The 20,634-nt window shown below is 45.5% G+C and overlaps 2 protein-coding genes across 2 annotated transcripts; both read left to right on the top strand.

The window, feature by feature from the left end:
- The first annotated feature begins 376 nt into the window (after positions 1–376).
- On the top strand, positions 377–3,218 carry LOC100445452 (PRAME family member 17-like). The gene is made up of 3 exons (XM_024237349.2): positions 377–663; positions 1,060–1,638; positions 2,660–3,218. The coding sequence occupies exons 1-3, from the start codon at positions 377–379 to the stop codon at positions 3,216–3,218; spliced, it is 1,425 nt and encodes a 474-aa protein (XP_024093117.1).
- A 12,306-nt stretch (positions 3,219–15,524) lies between these two features.
- Positions 15,525–19,366, top strand: LOC100431880 (PRAME family member 25). Its single transcript, XM_009235557.3, has 3 exons — positions 15,525–15,826; positions 16,485–17,063; positions 18,805–19,366. The coding sequence occupies exons 1-3, from the start codon at positions 15,534–15,536 to the stop codon at positions 19,364–19,366; spliced, it is 1,434 nt and encodes a 477-aa protein (XP_009233832.3). The 5' UTR covers positions 15,525–15,533.
- The last annotated feature ends 1,268 nt before the right edge of the window (positions 19,367–20,634 follow it).

The following is a 20,634-nucleotide window of genomic DNA, read 5'->3' as shown; positions in this document are numbered from 1 at the left end:
TGAGCCACCACGCCGGGCCAAGAAGACATTTTTATTTTCTCAAAAAAGTGGAGATCTGAGCTTCAAAGATCCTTGGTAACACTTCCCAGTGCTATCAGTTTAGTGGAGCAATGGCCAATAATTCATGGACCCTATAGGAGTGATCTTGCCTGCTCTTTAGAGGTTGGGACACACTCTTCTTGGTAGCAGAAGGGCAGAACTATGCCTCTGTGGCCACTTATTGCAGAATGGAATTGGAATAAACTGAGGGCTCTTTCACACATGCTAGAGAAATGACTTTGGCCCTAGGAGAAGAGGGAGTTGCAGAGGATTGTCCTGAGAAACTTGCCTTTTCACTGGATTGTCCTCAAGAGTTTTTCTTTGCAGATTTGTCAGAATGAGCCTTCAGTCCCCATCCAGACTCCTGGGGCTGGCAGGGCAGAGCCTGCTGAGGAAGCAGTTCTTGACCATCTTCACCTTGGATGAGCTGCCCAGGGAGGTCTTCCCTCTGCTGTTCATGGAGGCCTTCAGCATGAGACACTATGAGGCCCTGAAGCTGATGGTGCAGGCCTGGCCCTTCATCCACCTCCCTCTGGGATCCCTGATGAAGACACCTCATCTGGAGACCTTGCAAGCTGTGCTGAAGGGACTTGATACACTGCTGGCCCAGAAGGTTTGCCCCGGGTGAGGTGACTCAGGTGGCCTGGTGGGAAGGGTCCAGGCATGTGGGGACAGGACAGTGGGATCAGGAGGAGTGGTGGGGTTGGGGAGCTAGCGTGGCTCAGAGGCTTCTGCTGGTGCCCATGAGAGGCCTTGACCATTGCCCAGATCCTCTGGGAAAGGACTGCTCACCATACAGTGTCCACTGAGGAAACAGGAACCTGCTTTCTCCCAGTGGATGGTAAAGGTTCTAGAAGTGAGAACCAGGCAGAACCCAAGGGGGAGCGAGATGGAGAAGAGACAGAAGGAGGAGCACTGAGGACAAGAGCAGCTGATTGATGTCCTGGATGTGGAGTGAAAGCTCAGGTCAGGGGTGGGTCCTTGCCTACATTCTGAGCTTTTCCCCTATGTTACTCACAGGAGGTGGAAACTTCAAGTGCTTGATTTGCGGGATGTTGATGAGAATTTCTGGACCATATTGTCTGGAGCCAGGGCCCTCTCCTGCTCCACAGTGGCCATGAGTAAAAGGCAGACAGTGGAGGACTGTCCAAGGGTGGGAGAGTGCGAGCCCTTGAAGATGTTCATAAACCTCTGTCTAAAGAAAAGTACTCTGGATGAATGCCAGAGCTACCTTTGTGGGTGGATCCACTACAGAAGAGGTCTAGTGCACCTGTGGTGTAATAAGGTGCAGAATTACGCAATGCGAACTTCAACTTTCAGAAATTTATTGAAAAGAGTATACCCAGACAGTATCCAGGATTTGGAAGTTAGGAGAAAGTGCTCTCTGAATAAAACAGGAAAGTTTGCCCCTTACCTCAGCCAGATGAGCAATCTTCACAAACTCTTTTTAGCCTTCAGTTATGATGATGAGTTATATGAAAGCGGCCAACAGCAGTTCATTCCTGACTTGGACTGTCCATTCCTCTGCCTGTCCTACCTTAAGATGCTTTATATAAGAAAGGTCAATAATATCAAAGAGCACCTGGAGCACCTGCTCAGGTAAAAAAGGATGGTGAGCTTTCTCTGCAGACCTTACCATAGACTTTTGTTCTTTTTCACAGTAAACGCTAGTGGGCATCTACTGTGTGCCAGCCACTGGTGATGTCACAGGGAATGGGACGCTAGAATGTCAATGCCTTATGCTGTTCAGTGCTCTATATCCTGAACTGGGTATCACAAAACCGCTCAAATAAGGGCAGAGGGATGGCTTAGAGTAGATGTTACACAGAGAGACATGTAGGGAGCTAGTTAGTCAGGGGTTCAGATCTAGGGAGGGTGCATTTGTGAATTCCTTTTTAGGAAGTGTGTTTGAAGTTAATATGATGAAACTTACTCTTCATATAGAGGAGAATATGAAAGAAGGGAAAGTGCATCAAACCTGTGCGTTTCACAGTAGAAGCTCCGTCCTCACAGCTTAGTAAACACCAATGATCCTGTCTCTAATTCCCTGTCTGTAAAAGGTTCTTTTGAACCCCAGGAAAAGTAGTTGACATGAGAAAAGCATGCTTCTTGGATGGAGGTGAGGGAGGCAGGAGAGTGATATAAAGTGATAGGTGGTTTGCAGACGCGGGCATGTCAGGGAACCTTTGCAGGCAGGTGGCCCTAGCAGAAGTCCCTAGACCTTACTCAGTTGAGTTCTTTGTGCACATCTCCCAGTGGGCTTCTCTGGCCCAGAGCTGAGGTTGTCTGCTGAAAGATGAAGTAAAGAAGCTTTAAAGATTTTGTGTCCTTCAACCAATCACACAAGAAAGGGTGACAAGACTGAGCCTAAAATGGAGCTGCCCCTGAATGATCTGAGTCTTCATCAGGCAGCACCTTGCATGCGGGCCATCATCTGATGATGGGAACAAACTTGTGTTTGGGTGAAACAGGCTTCCCCATTGCAGGTTATTATAACACCTGTGTTGTAGTAAGGTGCAGAATTACTCAATACCCACTTTAAGCTTACCATTGAGATTATTTCCCACCCCCCTCCTCTAACTGGCACCATTGCCCATAACTAACTTCTTGCTTTCCCCAGGTGCCTCAAGAACCCCTTGGGGAGGTTTATATTCTGTCATGCTTACCTAGCTGATCGGGACATGGAGTATCTGTCTCAGTACCCAAGCCTCAGTCAGCTAAAGGAGCTGCATCTGATTGATATCCTAATGTGTACCACCAATCTTGAGCTCCTTGGAGCTCTGCTAGAGAAAGTTGCTGCTACTCTCCAGATCCTCACATTAAAGGACTGTCAGATCCAGGACTCCCAACTCAGGGTCCTCCTGCCTGCCCTGAGCCTCTGCTCCCAGCTCACCAACTTCTATTTTCATGGAAATGAGACCTCCATGAATGCTCTGAAAGACCTGCTGAGTCACACAGGCAGGCTGAGCAAGTTAGGCCTGGAGTTGTACCCTGCCCCTCTGGAGAGTCTTGACAACAGGGGTCATGTCAACTGGGAGATCCTCACCCCAATTCGGGCTGAGCTGATGCGTACACTCAGGGAAGTCAGGCAGCCCAAGAGGATCTTTTCTGGTCCCGTCCCCTGCCCTTCCTGTGGCTCATGGCCATCTGAGAAAGTGGACTTCCATCTTTGCTCTTAGGGAAGGCTTGGTTAGTGGGATGGATACGCTTTCTTCTGGACCCTTGGGCACTAAAATCTATGACATAGGTGCTTTTTTTTTTTTTTTTTTTTTTTGATGGAGTCTCGCTCTGTCCCTCAGGCTGAAGTGCAGTGGCAAAATCTCAGCTCACTGCAACCTCCACCTCCAAGGTTCAAGTGATTCTCCTGCCTCAGCCTCACTAGTAGCTGGTGGTACTGGTGTGTGCCACAACACCCAGCAAATTTTTGTTTTGTTTTGTTTTTCTTTTTTTTTTTTGAGATGGAATCTCTGTCACCCAGGCTGGAGTGCAGTGGTGTGATTTCAGCTCACTGCAACCTCCGCCTCCTGGGTTCATGCCATTCTCCTACTTCAGCCTCCCGAGTAGCTGGGACTACAGGTGTGTGCCACCACACACAGCTAATTTTTGGTATTTTTAGTAGAGTCAGGGTTTCACCGATTTAGCCAGGATGGTCTCGATCTCCTGGCCTTGTGATCTGCCCACCTTGGCCTCCCAAAGTGTAATTTTTGTATTTTTAGTAGAGACAGGGTTTCACAATGTTAGAGGATGCTGGCCTCGAACTCCTGACTTCAAGTGATCAGACCACCTTGGCCATCCACAGTGCTGGGTTTACAGGCATGAGCAGCCAAGCCTGGTCAGGTGCATCTTAAAGGAAGCACACAGCCATGTGTTTCAGGCACGTGCTGACTGTGAGTGGAAAAACAAAGGTGAATCAGCTGGGGGCAGGACTGGGTGAAAATGCTGACTTGGCATCGATGAGGCCTTCAGGGACTTGTTTCCTAGACTCAAAAATAGAACCTGAATTTCTAGAGTGATGCAGGAGTTACCCTTGCAAGGATGGTTATTTAAAAATGTCAAAAATAAATGGAACCTGAATGGAAACTTTCTGGTGTCTTCCATGATTGGTCAATCTCTTTTAGCTATTTATACATCAGATATCTCTTGTTACTGATGAGAGGTACTAAGTCATCTGTGATTAAGGTTCAGCTGCAGCAAATCAAGGCATCAAAACTGAAATGTGATCATTTTGATTAATTCTCACCCATTTTTTACTTCCCTTCAGTCATCTGTTTCTTCCTTACTTTCTCCCATGCCTGTTCACTGGGTTCATTCACAAAGGATGCACACTTGGGGCCTGGAACATTCTGTGTGGGCAGTGATGATGAGCCACTGAAATCTACCCTCTTCTCAGGGGCCCTCACTGCTCCCCAGATACTGAGCCCCTGCTCACTCCTAATGGACAGATCCAGAGGAATCCACTCCTGATCTTTGGCCATGCCAGGAAATGGCTTCACTGCACGAGGGGCTGCCCCCTGACCTTGAAGGGAATGGCCACAGTGTGTATTGCAGGAGCCTCATGACATCACCAACCCTCACCTGTCCTCAAGGTAGCTGGTGGGTTTCACTGAATTAAAGTGGTTGTGTCCAATTTCCCTTTTAGAAAAATGCATATTACATATTCTAAATATTTCTAGTCTACAGTAATAGAAAAATACATCTTTTGGAAAGCTAATTCATACCAATGAGATATCTTCCTATAACATCTCCCTTCTCTCCTTATCAAGAAAGACAAGAGACCAGGGCACTGACCTGCAGGCAGCATTTCCACGCTGCCTTGAGAATCTATTTGGAACTTGCCCCCTGTGGGCCAGGAAGCTCTCTGATGGTTCACTGAGGTGAAGCTGGGCTCACTATATTGACCCAGTTTATGTCAAATTCCTAGACTCAAGTGTTCCTCCTGTCTTGGCCTCCTAAAGTGCTGGAATTACATGCATGAGCCACCATGCCTAGTCTTACTATTTTTCTAATTGTAAAATTATTGTGGATATATAAATCTCGTGTATATTTACAGGGTACATCTGATGTTCTTTTTTTTTTGTGAGATGGAGTCTCCCTCTGTCATCCAGGCTGGAGTGCAATGGCACAATCTGGGCTCACTGCAACCCCCACCTTTGGGGTTCAAGAAATTCTCCTGTATCAGCTTCCTGATTAGCTGGGACTACAGGAGCCCATCACCACACCTGTATAATTTTTGTATTTTAAGTGGAGGCGGGGTTTCACCAGGTTGTCCAGGCTGGTCTTGAACTCCTGACCTCAGGTAATCCACCCACCTCAGCCTCCCAAAGTGCTGGGATTATAGACATGAGCCACAGCACTTGGCTTGATATTCTGATACAAGTGTAAAATGAGTAATGTTCAAATCAGGGTAACGCAGGTTTTCACCATCTCAAGAATTTATCATTTCTTTGTGTTAGCAACATTCCAATTCCATTGTTTTAATTATGTAGAAATTTACTATGAACTATTGTCAATATGAGTTGCCCTATGGTGTTACTGAACTCTAGATCTTATTCCTACCTAACTGCATTTTTGTACCCATTAACCATCCCCTTCTTTTTTTTTTTTTTCTGTTTTTTTTTTTTTTGAGATGGAGTCTTGCTCTGTCACCCAGGCTGGAGTGCAGTAGTGCGATCTCAGCTCACTGCAAGCTCCACATCCTGGGTTGATGCCATTGTCCTGCCTCAGCCTCTGAGTAGCTGGGACTAGAGGTGCGTGCCACCACGTCCGGCTAATTTTTTTGTATTTTTAGTAGAGACAGGGTTTCACCATATTAGCCAGGATGGTCTCAATCTTCTGACCTCGTGATCCACCCGCCTTGGCCTCCCAAAGTGCTGGGATTAGAGGCGTGAGCCACCATGCCCTTCTTATTCTTTGTTTCCCATTATCCTTCCTAGCTTCTGATAACCATCATTCTACTTTCTATTTTAAGTTTCATGTTTTTTAGTTCCTAAATATGTGTGAGAACATGCCATGTTTGTCTTTCTGTATCTGGCTTACTTCACTTACCATAATGCCCTCCAGTTCCATCCATGTTGTTGCAGATGACAGGATTTCATTCATGTTTATGGCTGAATGATATTTTATTGTGTATATTTACCACATTTTCTTGATCCGTTTATCTGTTGATGGACACTTAGGTTGTTTCCATATTTTGGCTATTATGGATAGTGCTGTAATAAATATGGGAGTGCAGGCCAGGTGCAGTGGCTCACACCTGTAATCCCAGAACTTTGGGAGGCCAAGGCTGGTGGATCCCTTGAGGTCAGGATTTAGAGACCAGCCTGACCAAGATGGTGAAACTCCGTTTCTACTAAAAATACAAAATTAGCCGGACATGGTGACAGACACCTGTAATCCCAGCTACTTGGGAGGCTGAGGGAGGAGAATCACTTGAACCCAGAAGGCAGAAGTTGCAGTGAGATAAGATCACACCACTGCACTCCAGCCTGTGCAACAAGAGTAAAAACTCAGTCTCACAAAAATAAAAAGAAATAAAGAAAAATAAAAATAATATGGAAGTGCAGATATCTCTTGGATATATTTCTTTTTTCTTTTGGATATATATCCAGCAGGGGAGTTTATGGTTCATATAGTAATTCTATGTTTATTTATTGGAGGAAACTCCATACTGTTTTTCATAGTAGCTGTACTAATTTACATAACTACCAATGGTGTACCAGGGTTCTCATTTCTCCATCTTCTCCTTGGCATCATTTTCTGTTGGTTTTTCTATTTTTTCAGAGACAGGGTCTTGCAATGTTGCCCAGGTTGGTTTTGAACTTCTGGCCTCAAGTGATCCTCCCACCTCAGCCTCTCAAAGTGCTGGGATTACAGATGTGAGTTACTGCACCTGATCTACCGAGTAAACTAGAATCCTCACGGGAGGCTATGACTCTGGGTTACCTGATTTATATCAGTTGACACACATGTATTAGGACCTGAGAAAGCCTAAAAATGAATGACTGCATCATTCCCTCAAAAGCTACTTTTAGGGATGACCCAAACAAGGAAACCCTGCTCGAGTTGCCTGCCACCTTTGAAACTGTCAGGCCATTAGAATGAAGATTGTCCACTATTGCACCAGGTCTCTGTTGGACCAAACCGTTTTGGCTCAGACACTGTTTGCTTAGAGGACATTTCTTTTTTCTTTTTCTTTTTTTTTTTTTTTTTTGAGACAGAGCCTTGCTCTGTCACCCAGGCAAAGAGACTTTCCATGAGCTATCTACTGATGATGATCAGACCTTCCATGACCCAGAACCTGGAGCTAATGGCTTTTAGAAACAAAAACAGAGGAAAACTGTCCTTGAGCCTCATTTGAAGGGATTCTGTCAGGTGAGTTACATTTAAGGATTTCCATGGGAAACCCTCTTCTAGAGGTAGATGGTGTTAGGAAATCGCTTTCCCAAGATGACAGAATAAGACACCCTGTGACTTCCTTTCACTGATGAAGACTTCCTTTTATTTTGCACTAACACAAAAGGTTCCAATTTATACCTCTATTTTCATAGGAATTTTTCCTTCTCAAATCAAACATCCTCTGGATCCTCTATTTAAAATGTAGCCATGTAGCCACTCTTTTTTTTTTTCTTTTGAGATAGAGTTTCCCTCTGCTGCCCAGGCTGGAGTACAGTGGCACCATCTTGGCTCACTGCAACCTCCATCTCCTGGGATAAAGCAATTCTCTCACCTCAACCAGTAGCTGGGATTACAGGCATATGTCACCACACCCAGCCTCGATTTTTCTTCATTTTAAACCTTAGTAATCTACAGTTGATTTTATGGAGAGAAAAAGGCACTGAAAAAGGCACTGTGTTGTCTGATCAATGAGGTTTGGCCCCAGGAACTCATGGCATGAAAATGAAATCATGATGATCAGCTCCTCCTATTCTTTACTTCCCTCTGGGTGTGTGTTACCACCTTGCTTCTTTATGTGAGTGTTCAGAAGGTTAACACAAATACTAGGTGGACACAGAGGGCCTGGATCATTCTAAGTGACCAGTGGGTGTGAGACCCTGAAGTTAAGCCCCTTCTTCTCAGGGGCCCTCACTTCAATCCAGATGCTGAGACCCTGCTCACTCTTAATGGGTGGATCCAGAACCCTCAATTTCTGACCATTACCTGTGCCAGGAAAGGACTTCACTGCAAAAGGTGTGGCCCCTGCCCTGGAAGGGGAGGCCCACACTGTGCATGAGCAGGAGCCTCAGGGCATTGCCAATCCATGCCTGTCCTGATGGTGGGTAGCAGCCTTAGCTGAATTAAACTACCTGTCACCAGTAAAGACATCATATTCCCTTTTATCTGAATATGAAACTCATAGAGGCATATAACACTTGTAAAATATTTCTTTTTTTTTTTTTTAAGTGGAATTTCAGTCTTTTTGCCCAGGCTAGAGTGCAATGGCGTGATCTTGGCTCACTGCATCCTCCACCTCTTGCGTTCAGTGATTCTCCTGCCTCAGTCTCCTGAGTAGCTGGGATTATAGACGTGCACCACCATGCCCGGCTAATGCTGTATTTTTAGTAGAGATGTGATTTCACCATGTTGGCCAGGCTGGTCTTGAACTCCTGACCTCAGGTAATCCTCCTGCCTTGGCCTCCAAAGTGCTGAGATTATAGGCATGAGCCACCATGCTGGGACCATTCTATGGGCTTTGATAAATGGATAATGACACATTTCCACCATTGTAGCATCATGCAGAGTCGTTTCACTTCCCTAAAAAGCCTCTCAGCTCTGTCTATTCATCCCACTGTACCCCAAACCCCTGCCAACCACTGGGCTTTCTGTTGTGCCCATGGTCTTGCCTTTTCCAGAATGTCTTACAGGATGTCGTCTTTTCACATTAGCTTACTTTAGCTTGTAATGTAACATGCATTTAGGGATTCTCCATGTCACTTCAGGGCTTGATAATCTTCTATTGATTGGACGAATCACTGTTTTTATCCATTCACTATTGGAGGGCATCTTGGTTGCTTCCAAGTTTTGGCAATTATGAATAAAGCTGGCAAAAACATCTGTGGGCAGGTTTACTCATTTAGGTAAATATTATCTTGGATGATTACTGGATAAAGCACTGTGGGTATTTTAGAATTTTTTTTTCCTGGACAATCTCATCTGCTAGACAGACATTGCCATTTAAAGATTAGGGACTAGGCTGGGAGCAGTGGCTCATGCCTGTAATCCCAGCACATTGGGAGACCGAGGCGGGAGGATGACCTGAGGTCAGGAGTTAGAGACCAGCCTGGCCAACATGGTGAAACCCCATTTCTTTTTTTCTTTTTCTTTTCTTTTTTTTTTTGAGACGGAGTCTTGCTCTGTCACCCAGGCTGGAGTGCAGTGATGTGATGCCGGCTCACTGCAACCTCTACCTCCTGGGTTCAAGTGATTCTTCTGCCTTAGCCTCCCAAGTAGCTGAGATTACAGGCACATACCACGACACCTGGCTAATTTTTGTATTTCTAGTAGAGATGGGGTGAGGCACGAGAATCTTGATCCTGGGATGTGGAGGTTGCAGTGAGCCAAGATCGTGCCATTGCACTCCAGCCAGGGCGACAAGAGTAAAACTCCATCTCAAAAAAGAAAAAAAGGGTATGGACTCTGTCTCTGTCACCATGTGGTCCTGCAGGTGAGCATGGAGCCTGATATGTGCTACCAAATGCTGTTGACCACATGGCACATAGAACAATATCAGTTCACAGCCACTAATTTGTCAATTTGGGGACATCAACATTAGCGGGCTACCAATTATGTAAATAAGTTAGATATGAAAGACAGAGCTGTGGTGATGCTGTGGTCACTCCCTGTGTATCGTGAAGTCCAGCAATCAGAAGAAGCACATGCGGGCAACTTCATTTGTTTCTCATACATCCCCCCTTCCCTGCAATTAATACAGACAGGGCTCTCACCGTAAGACAATCCAATAATACAGACATCAAATGTCTCCTCTGAACTTTCCCTCCATCTCTACCCCCTCTCCAGATAGTTCAGTTTAGTGTGTCTCCTTCCAGACTTTTCCATGACTTCCTAACCATCCTTATGTGCACATAGAGATGTCTGGGTTTTTTTGTTTCTTGTTTTTTTTTTGTTTGTTTTTTTCTTTTTTTTTATTGAGACAGAGTTTTGCTCTTGCTGCCCTGGCTGGAGTGCAATGGTGAGATCTCGGCTCACTGCAACCTCCACCTCCTGGGTTCAAGCTATTCTCATGCCTCAGCCTCCGGTGTAGCTGGAATTACAGACGTGCACCACCACTCGCGGCTCATTTCGTATTTGTAGTAGAGCCACTGCGCCCGGACGGACGATGTCTGGTTTTACCTTTCCTTATAGAAATAGTGTTTTACTGTGGTATTGATCATCTCACTTTTTCCCCCTTAAGTGTAAATCTTGAAGATTTGTTCTCCTTCTAATTAGCTGACATAGAGTAGTTTATAAAATGAATAGTGCACGGTTTAATCTTTGCCTGTTTATGTACATTTATTTTACCATTACAGACCATGAGGTACTAAAATTCCTTGTACACACTAACGTTTCTCTTTGGCTTCTCAAAGCTTTCTCTCTTTTTATCCCATCTCTTCTGGATCATCAATTTTCTTGTCTCTGACAAATCATTTTCATCAGCTTATGAGCAGGCCCTTCACAATCTTTCATTTTGAAAATGAAGCAAAAGGAAAAGAAAGAAAACTGTGCTTGCTGCCATAGGAGTCTCTAGCTAGCATTCATTTCTTCCCATTTCCAGCAGAATTTCTCCCAAGTGTTCTGGGCTGGGCACAGTGACTCACCCCTGTAATATTAGTACTTTGTGAAGCCAAGGCAGGCAGATTCCTTGAGCTCAGGAGTTGAAGACCAGCCTGGGCAACATAGTGAAATCTGGTCTCTACAAAAATTAGCCAGGTGTGGTGGTGCACACCTGTAGTCCCAGGTACTTAGGGAGCTGAGGCTGGAGGATGGCTTGAACCCAGGAGGTCAAGGCTGCAGTGAGGCAAGATAGTGCCATGGCACTCCAGTCTGCATGACAAAGTGAGACCCTGTATCACCAAAAAAAAAAAAAAAAAAAAGAATTCTGCACATTCCAATCATGATGTCTTAGTCTCTCATATATTCTCAGTATAATTTTCACTATATTCCAAATACACAGAAAAATATACTAAGTAATACACAAAACACAAAGTTACTCACACCCAGCTTTATTGTTAACATTTTGCCATATTTGCTTCAGATTTCCCCAGATGAATCACCTTCCAGATGAGTCTTCCTGGGTGACCCTCCCTTATTGCTGGAGTCTTGTCTCTTACTTTCTGCCCAGAGAAAACCACTTTCTTGTATTTGTTATATATTGACTGAGCATGGTGGCTCGTGCTTGTAATCCCAGCACTTTGGGAGGCTGAGGTGGGAGGATCACTTGAAGTCAGGAGTTTGAGACACACCCGGCCAACATGGTGAAACCACATCTCTACAAATACAAAAATCAAATTAGATACCTGTAATCTCAGCTACTCAGGAGACTGAGACAGGAGAATCGCTTGAATCCAGGAGACGGAGATTGCAGTGAGCCGAGATCCCGCCACTGCATACCAACCTGGGCAACCGAGTGAGACTCTGTCTCAAAAAAATAAATAAATAAATTCTAATCAGAGACCTCACTCCCTCAAATCTCTAGGCTCAGATAATTTCCATGTGATTTTTTTCCACACTGTCAGTTACTTTTGTTTGTTTGATTGTGTTTTTGTTTTGAGACAGAGTCTTGCTCTGTCGCCCATGTTAGAATGCAATGGCACAATCTCTGCTCACTGCAACCTCCGCCTCCCAGACCCAAGTGATTCTCCTGCCTCAGCCTCCTGAGTAGCTGAGATTACAGGCACCCACCACCGCTCCCGGTTGATTTTTGCATTTTTAGTACAGACGGGGTTTCACCATGTTGGCTAGGCTGGTCTCAAATTCCTGACCTGAAGTGATCAGCCCGCCTCAGCCTCTCAGAGTGCCGGTATTACAGGCGTGAGCCACTTCACCCAGCTGGTATTTTCTGTCTTATATAAGATGTTCCAGAAAGAAAGGCCAATATGGAAAGCTGTATAATTCACTTCATGAGAGAGCTGTAGCCTATATTTTAAAAATGAATAAGGATTATAGAAGGAAATTAAATTTAAAACTTATTTGGTGAAAGTTTTATTTTATTTTATTTTATTTTATTTTATTTTATTTTTTGAAGACTGAGTATCACTCTGTCACCAATGCTGGAGTGCACTGGCAGAATCTCGGCTCATTGCAACCTCCGCCTCCCAGATTCAAGCGATTCTCCTGCCTCAGCCACCCGAGTAGCTGGGATTACAGGCAAACGCCACCACACCCAGCTAATTTTTGTATTTTTAGTAGAGGCGGAGTTTCTTCATGTTGGCCAGGGTAGTCTCCAACTTCTGACCTCAGGTGATCCACACGCCTCGGCCTCCCTAAGTGCTGGGATTAAAGGCATGAACCACTCACTGCGTCTGGCCAGCAAAAGTTCTTAAGAAAATATCAGCTACCTAAATGCAACAGTGCATTAGAAAGTGATATATAATGGCCATTCTGGGAATGCCAGACTATCACAGAAAAATCTAAGTGTAATTCACCACACTGGCAAACTAAAGAGGGAAAAGCAAGTTTCCTACAAAATGCAGAAAAGAACTGCAGAAAAATTAGCTAGGCACGGTGGCTCACACCTGTAATCCCAGCACTTTGGGAGACCGAAGCGGGCAGATCACCTGAGGTCAGGAATTTGAGACCAGCCTGACCAACATGGTGAAACCCCATCTCTACTAAAAATACAAAAAAAATTAGCTGGGCTTTGTGGTGCCTGCCTGTAATCCCAGCTACTCGGGAGGCTGTTGCAGGAGAATCCCTTGAATCTGGGAGACTGAGGTTGCAATGAGTCATGATCATGCCACTGCACTCCAGCCTGGGCAACAAGAGTGAGACTCTGTCTCAAAAAAAAAAAAAAAAAAAAAAAAAGAATTGCAGAAAAATCAAATTAAATTTATAATAACATATTTTGGAAAATGAAATGTTGTATGTTAAAAAACTTGCATTAAACATCAGATGTAATGGATAAACATTAACTCCCTTCCTACTGAGATATGAAATAAGGTAAGACCCTCAGCAACTTAGGATTTAGAGGCACATAGGTATTTTAGTCAGTAGTAAAGACTCCAGATCCATGTTGATTAATTTAAGTTCAAAACTGGCTCAGTGGCCAATGGCTGTGTGATCTTATCCAACTTTCTTAACCTCTCTGTGTTTTAGCTCACTCATCCATTAAATGGGATAATCACAATATTGACTTCACAGAGTGCTATGAGTTAATTTATTTCAGTACTTCAAGCTGTATTTGACATACAGCAAGCAATAATATTTTTATTGTTATTATATTTGAAAAATATATTAGTTAAAAACTTAGGTAAGAAACCAAGGTCTATAATTAAGGTGATTATAAGCCTTCATACACCCTTGTTGTTCTGAAAATCTCAATTATAACAAGACTGGGCAAGGTGGCTCATGCCCATAATCCCAGCACTTTGGGAGGCCGAGGTGGGTGGATCACCTGAGGTCAGGTGTTCGAGAACAGCCTGTCCAAGATGGCAAAACCCTATCTCTACTAAAAATACAAAAAGTAGCTGGGCATGGTGGCAGGCACCTGTAATCCCAGGTACTTGGGAGGCTAAGAGAGGAGAATCACTTGAACCTGGGGGGTGGAGCTTGCAGTGAGTAGAGAAGCACCATTGCACTCTAGCAGTCTGGTGACAGAGCAAGACTCCATCTACACAAAATTATTATTATTAATAATAATAATTATTATAATTATAACGGACTGTCCGTTCACTCTCCAACGTGTCAGGAAGAGATTCACCCCTTCCCTATCTCACACTCAGGACTATGAAAGGCACGTATTAGTAAAGCTCCATGTTTGTGGAGTGAATCAGTGAATGAGTCCTGGACTTTCACCCTATCCTTAAATCTTTCACTTTGATGGATGAATATCTAATTCAATCAGTTAACCTCAGGATTAACTGGGTGGGGCTTAAGAATTCTAATCAAATGTAGTTCTCTCTCGCTTTTTTTTTTTTTTTGAATCTAGCCTATTTCCCAGGCTAGAGTGCAGTGGTATAATGTCAGCTCACTGCAACTTCTGCCTCCTGGTTCAAGTGATCCTCCTGCCTCAGCCTCCCTAGTAGCTTGGACTACAGGCACATACCACTGCACCGGGCTAATCTTTGTAATTTTAGTAGAGGTAGGGTTTTACCATGTTCACCAGGCTGGTCTTGAACTCCTGAACTCAGATGATCCACCTTCCTTGGCCTCCCAAAGTGCTGGGATTACAGGTGTGAGTCACTGCGCACAGCCAAAGTTGTTCATTTTCAATATGTGTAAAAGATGTGTATTGGAAACTTCTGTCTTGTGAATGATGCATAACACTGTTACATAGCTTTCAAAGCTTCTAACTGAAATTTTCAATAATGAGTCCGGGGTGGAGGCTCCTGCCTGGAATCCCAGCACTTTGGGAGGCCAAGGCAGGTGGATTGTTTCAGTCTAGGAGTTCAAGACCAGCCTGGACAACATAGTGAAACCCACTGTCTTTACAAAAAGTCAAAAAATAAAAGATTAGTTGGGCATGGCGATGCCTGCCCGTGGTCCCAGCTACTCGGGAGGCTGAGGTGGAAGAATCCTTTGAGCCTGGGAGGTCAAAGCTGCACTGAGCAGAGATCACAGCACTGCACTCCAGCCTGGGTGACAGAGCAAGATGCTGTCAGAAAGAGAGAGAGAGGAAGAAAGAAAGAAAGAAGGAAGGGAGGGACGGAGAGAAGGAAGGAAGGAAGGAAAGAAGGAAAGAAAGAAAGAAGGAACGAAAGAAAGAGAAGAAAAAAGGAAGGAAGGGAAAGAAAGAAAGAAGAAAGAAAGAAAGAAGGAAAGGAGAGAGGGAAAGAAGGAAAGAAGAAAGAGACAAAGATAAAGAGAAAGAAAGCTTAAATAATGAAAAGAAAACAAATAGAACCCGTTCTAGGGAGGCCCCATGAGTGTTCCCAGCCAGCTTATTTGTAGGAACTGAAAATGTAGGCATGTGGGCTTGCAACACTCCCATTCCCATTGTTTTAGAACCTTGAGTAAGTAGAAATTTCCCCAAAGTTCGGAGGGATTAGCTTTCAGGTTCCACCATATTCACAACTCACTGGATGGAGCACTGGATGGAAAGGAAGGGCTAGTGGTGGTCCTGCCTCCTCACTGCTTGGGAGACACTCATGCTGATGCAGCAGAGGCAGAAGCCTGGCTTTGTGGCCATTGAGTACAGAGTAGAATAGGATTAAATTGAGGACTCTTTCCCCACTGCCAGAGCAGTGACTTTGGCCATAGGAGAAGATGAAATTGCATGGGCTTGGCCTGAGAGTGATGCCTTTTCTCTGGATTTGTCCTGTGGAAGTTTTCCTTGTAGATTCATGAAGATGAGCATCCGGACTCCACCCAGACTTCTGGAGCTGGCAGGGCAGAGCCTGCTGAGGGACCAGGCCTTGACCATCTCTACCCTGGAGGAGCTGCCCATGGAACTTTTCCCCCCACTGTTCATGGAGGCCTTCAGCAGGAGACACTGTGAGGCCCTGAAGCTGATGGTGCAGGCCTGGCCCTTCCGCCGCCTCCCTCTGAGGCCTCTGATGAAGATGGCTTGTCTGGAGACCTTCCAAGCTATGCTCGATGGGCTTGATGCACTGGTTACCCATGGGGTTCGTCTCAGGTGAGGTGGGCCAGGTGGGCTGGCGGGGAGGGCCCAGGTGTCCAGAGAAGGAACAGCTGGGTCATGAGGAGTGGGGAGGCCCAAGAGGGGATGACGCTGGTGAGAAAGCTCAGAAAGGCCTTGGCCGTTCCCCAGCTCCTCAGGGAAAGGACTGCTCACCATGCAAGTCCATGGAGGTAACAGGAATCTCTCCTCTAATGGCACTGAAAGGCACCACAAAAAGTGAGAACTGGGCCGGGCACAGTGGCTCACAACGTAATCTCAGCCCTTTGGGAGGCCGAGGTCAAGAGTTTCAGACCAGCCTGTCCAACATGGTAAACCCCGACTCTACTAAAAATACAAAAATTAGCTGGGCATGGTGGTGGGCTCCTGTAATCCCAGACACTTGTGAAGTTGAGGCAGGAGAATCATTTGAACCCGGGAGGTGGAGGTTACAGTGAGCCGAGATCACATCACTGCACTCCAGCTGGGGAGACAGCGGGAAACTTCATCTCAAATAAAAAAGTGGAATTGGGCAGGATCCAAGGGGAAAACAGGATGGAGAATAGTCAGAGAGAGGGAGAAGAAGCAGCGAGGTGAGCAGCTGCTATCCAGGATGTGGAGTTTAAGTTCAGAAGTGAGTACTTGAACTCTCAGCCTCACCTCTATTTTCCCACAGGAGGTGGAAACTTCAAGTGCTGGATTTACAGGATGTCACTGAGAACTTCTGGATGGTTTGGTCTGAAGCCATGGCTCATGGGTGCTTCCCCAATGCCATGAGGAACAGAAAACCAGTGCCAGACTCTCCAAGGATGAGAGGACAGCAGCCCTTGACTGTCTTCATACACCTTTGGCTCAAGAACAGGACTCTGGATGAATACCTCACCTGCCTCCTTCTGTGGGTCAAGCAGAGGAAAGATTTTCTACACCTGTGCTGTAAGAAGCTGAAAATTTTGGGAATGCCCTTCTGCAATATCAGAAGCATCCTGAAAATGGTGAACCTAGACTGTGTCCAGGAGGTGCAAGTGAGTTGCAGGTGGATACTGCCCATCCTGACACAGTTTGCCCCATACCTATGCCAGATGAGGAATCTTCAGAAGCTCTATCTCTCCCACATGGATGTCTCTCGCTACATTTTCCCAAAACAGAAAGAGTTTGTTACACAGTTCACCACTCAGTTCCTCAAGCTGCACCACCTCCAAAAGCTTTATATAAACCCTGTTTCTTTCCTCGAAGGCCACCTGGACCAGCTGCTCAGGTGAGGGAGGGTGGTGAGCTTTCTCTGCAGACCACAGCAGAGCCTGTGGTACAGCAAATGCTAGTGGGCATCTACTGTGAGCCAGACTATGAGTATGTAACAGTGAAGAGGACACTAGAACGTCCATGCATTGTCCTGTTGGCAGCTCTGTCCTGAAATGGGTATCACGCAGCTATCCCAATAGAGGCAGATGGATCAGCTGCGGTAGATGCTATAGAGAGGCTGTCATGCTAGGAAGCTAGCTACTGGAGGGTTCAGATCTAGTGAGGGTGCCTTTGTGAATTCTTCCTGAGGATCTATGTCTAAGTTAAGATGATGAAAACTAGGCCAGGGGTGGTGGCTCATGCCTGTAATCCTAGCACATTGGGAGTCTGAGGCAAGTGGATAACTTGAGCCCAGGAGTTTAAGACCAGTCTGGTAACATAGCAAGACCCCTTTCAGAAATGAATCAATAAAAAATAAAAATAAAAAAGATAATTTTTTTTTTTCTTGGAGAAGGAGTTTCTCTTTTATTGTCCAGGCTAGAGTGCAGTTGCTCCATCTCAGCTCACTACAACTTCCGCCTCCCGGGTTCAAGTGATTCTCCTGCCTCAGCCTCCCAAGTACCTGGGATTACAAGTGTGGGCCATCACACCTGGCTAATTTTTATATTTTAAGTAGAGACAGGGTTTCAACATGTTGGCCAGGCTATTCTCCAACTCCTGACCTCAGGTGATCAAACTGCCTTGACCTCCCAAAGTGCTGGGATTATAGGCGTGACACATCGTGCCCAGGCAACAAGCTAATTCTTCAGAAGATGATGGGAAGTAGGGAAGTTAAGTGGGCACTGAAGAGGGGAATGCTCAGCAAACCTGCACATTTCAGAATACCAGCATTCTGCCCCTCAGCTTGGTGAACACAAATGATCCCATCTCTACTTCCCTGTCATAATAGGTTGTTTTGAGCTCCAGGTAAATTAATTACATAGGAAATACATGATTCTGAAACAGGGTCAGGGAGCAGGCACAAAGAATGGTGAAAGTGATAGATGGTTTGCTGATGATACAGGCATGTCAGAGACTCCTGCAGGCCGCTCACCCCAGCTGATGTTGCAGGATCCTGCCTGGGTTTGTCCCTTCTGCTGGCATCTCCAATGGGCTTGTGTGGCCCAGAGATGTGGTTTCCTGCCTGACAGATGAGGAAAGGGAGCTTTAGGGATTCTGTGAACTTGATTCATTCCTATAAATGATGGTGAAAAGACAGGCTTAAATGGATATATATATAATTTTTTTTTTGGTACAGAGTCTTGCTCTGCCACCCAGGCTAGAGTGCAGTGGCATGAACTCTGCTCACTGCAACCTCCACCTCCTGGGTTCAAGCGATTCTCCTCCCTCAGCCTTCTAAGTAGCTGGAATTGTAGGCACCTGCCACCACACCTGGCTAATTTTTGCATTTTTAGTAGAGACGGGGATTTGGCATGATTGCCAGGCTGGTCTCAAACTCCTGACCTCAAGTAATCTGCCAGTCTAAGCCTCCCAAAGTTCTGGGATTACAGGTGTGTGTTACTGCGGCAGGCCTATAATGCAATTGACCTCTGTGGCAAAGCTCTTCATCATGCATCATCCTAAGTGTTGACCATCAGACAATCAGAATTACCCTGGGCTTGGGAAAAATGACCTTCGTCCTTCATCTTGAAATTCCCCACCACCCTCAACTCACCCCTACAATTCCCCAGAACTAACTTCTTGCTCTCTCTCCCCAGCTGTCTGAAGACCCCGTTAAAGATCCTCGCAATAACTAACTTTGTGCTTTTGGAATCAGACTTGAGACATCTGTCCCAGTGCCCGAGCATCAGTCAACTAAAGACCCTGGACCTGAGGTGTATCAGACTGGCCAATTTCAGTCTTGTGCCTCTCCAAGTTCTGCTAGAAAAAGTTGCAGCCACCCTTGAGTACCTGGATTTAGTTGACTGTGGTATCATAGACTCCCAATTCAACGCCATCCTTCCGGCCCTGAGCCGCTGCTTTGAGCTCACCACCTGCAGCTTCTGTGGAAATCCCATCTCCATGGCCACCCTGGAGAACCTGCTGTGCCACACAATCAGACTCAACAACATATGCCTGGAGCTGTATCCTGCCCCACGGGAGACTTATGGTGCTGATGGTACTGTCTGCCGGAGCAGATTTTCCCAAATTAGGGCTGAGCTGATGGGGAGAGTGAGGGACTTAAGGCATCCCAAGAGGATCTTGTTCTGTACTGACTACTGCCCTGACTGTGGCAACAGGTCATTTTATGGCCTGGAGTTAGATCAATGCTGCTGTTGAATACCTGCCTATTTAGGCGGATATATCAAATGCTTCCTTCTGGACACATGGAAACTAAAACCTCGGTCTTAGGTACATCCTAAAGGGAGCACAGAAACCACCGTTTCAGACACCATCTCTGAAAGTGGGAAAGGAAAGGTAATCAAGCAGGGGCCAGACTTGGGGGAAATGTCTACATGGATTCAATGGGACTGTGGGGACCTGTGTCCTGTAGAGTCGAACATGGGAATGTGAATGTTTAGAGTGGAATTCAGGCTTGAGAATACTTGAGGGAGTTCCCCTTGCATGGATGGTTGTAAAGAAGCAGTCAGAAATATAGGGAAACTGAATGGAAACTGTCTGGTGCCCTCTATTATCAAGTAACTGTTTTCCAGTTTAAGCCTCAGGAATCTTCAGATATTGAATTTAAAAAAAAAAGGCACTGAGTTGTCCAATCAGTAAGATGCAGCCCCAGAAAAATAAGGCATTTAAATGAAATTTGGTTATTTTAATCAATTTCCTCCCATTCTTTTTTTTGAGAAAGAGTTTCACTCTTGTTGCCCAGGCTGTAATGTGGAGTGCATTGGCGACATCTCTGCTCACTGCAACCTCCATCTCCAAGGTTTAAGAGATTCTCCTGCCTCAGCCTCCCAAGTAGCTGGGATTACAGGCATGTGCCACCATGCCCAGCTAATTATAGTATTTTTAGTTGAAACAGGGTTTCAGCACTATATTGGTCAGGCTGGTCTGAAACTCCTGACCTCAGGTAATCCACCCAACTCGGCTTCCCAAAGTGCTGCGATTACAGCTGTGAGCCACTGCGTCTGGCTCTTTGTTTGTTTGTTTGTTGTTTAAAGGTGTTGCTCTTTTTTTCTTTTTTTTAAAGTTCTCACTCTGTCCCCCAGGCTAGAGTGCAGTGGCACAATCATAGCTCACTGAAGCCTCAATTTCCTGGATTCAAGGGATCATCCCACCTCAGCCTCCTGAGTAGCTAGGACTACAGGCATGAGAATCACCAGGCCTGGGTACTTTTTTTAGTAGAGACAAGGTCTCGCTTTGTTGCCCAGGATGATCTGGAACTCCTGAGCTCAAGTGATTCTCCTGGCCTGGCCTCCCAAAGTGCAGGGAGTATAGCTTTGAGCCACCAAGCTTGGCCTCCTCCAGTTCTTCACTTCTCTTTAGACATCTGTTACCTCCTTCTTAGTTTCTGTGGCTGTTCAGTGGGTTAATACACATTAGGTGGACACCCAGGGCCTGGAACATTACTGGGCAAGAACAGTGAGCCAATC

This window comes from Pongo abelii, chromosome 1 (assembly GCF_028885655.2).
Source record: "Pongo abelii isolate AG06213 chromosome 1, NHGRI_mPonAbe1-v2.0_pri, whole genome shotgun sequence".
In the NCBI taxonomy this organism is placed as follows: domain Eukaryota; kingdom Metazoa; phylum Chordata; class Mammalia; order Primates; family Hominidae; genus Pongo; species Pongo abelii.
The sequence above is the reverse complement of the archived record's forward strand: the minus strand, read 5'-3'. Positions and strand labels throughout refer to the sequence as shown.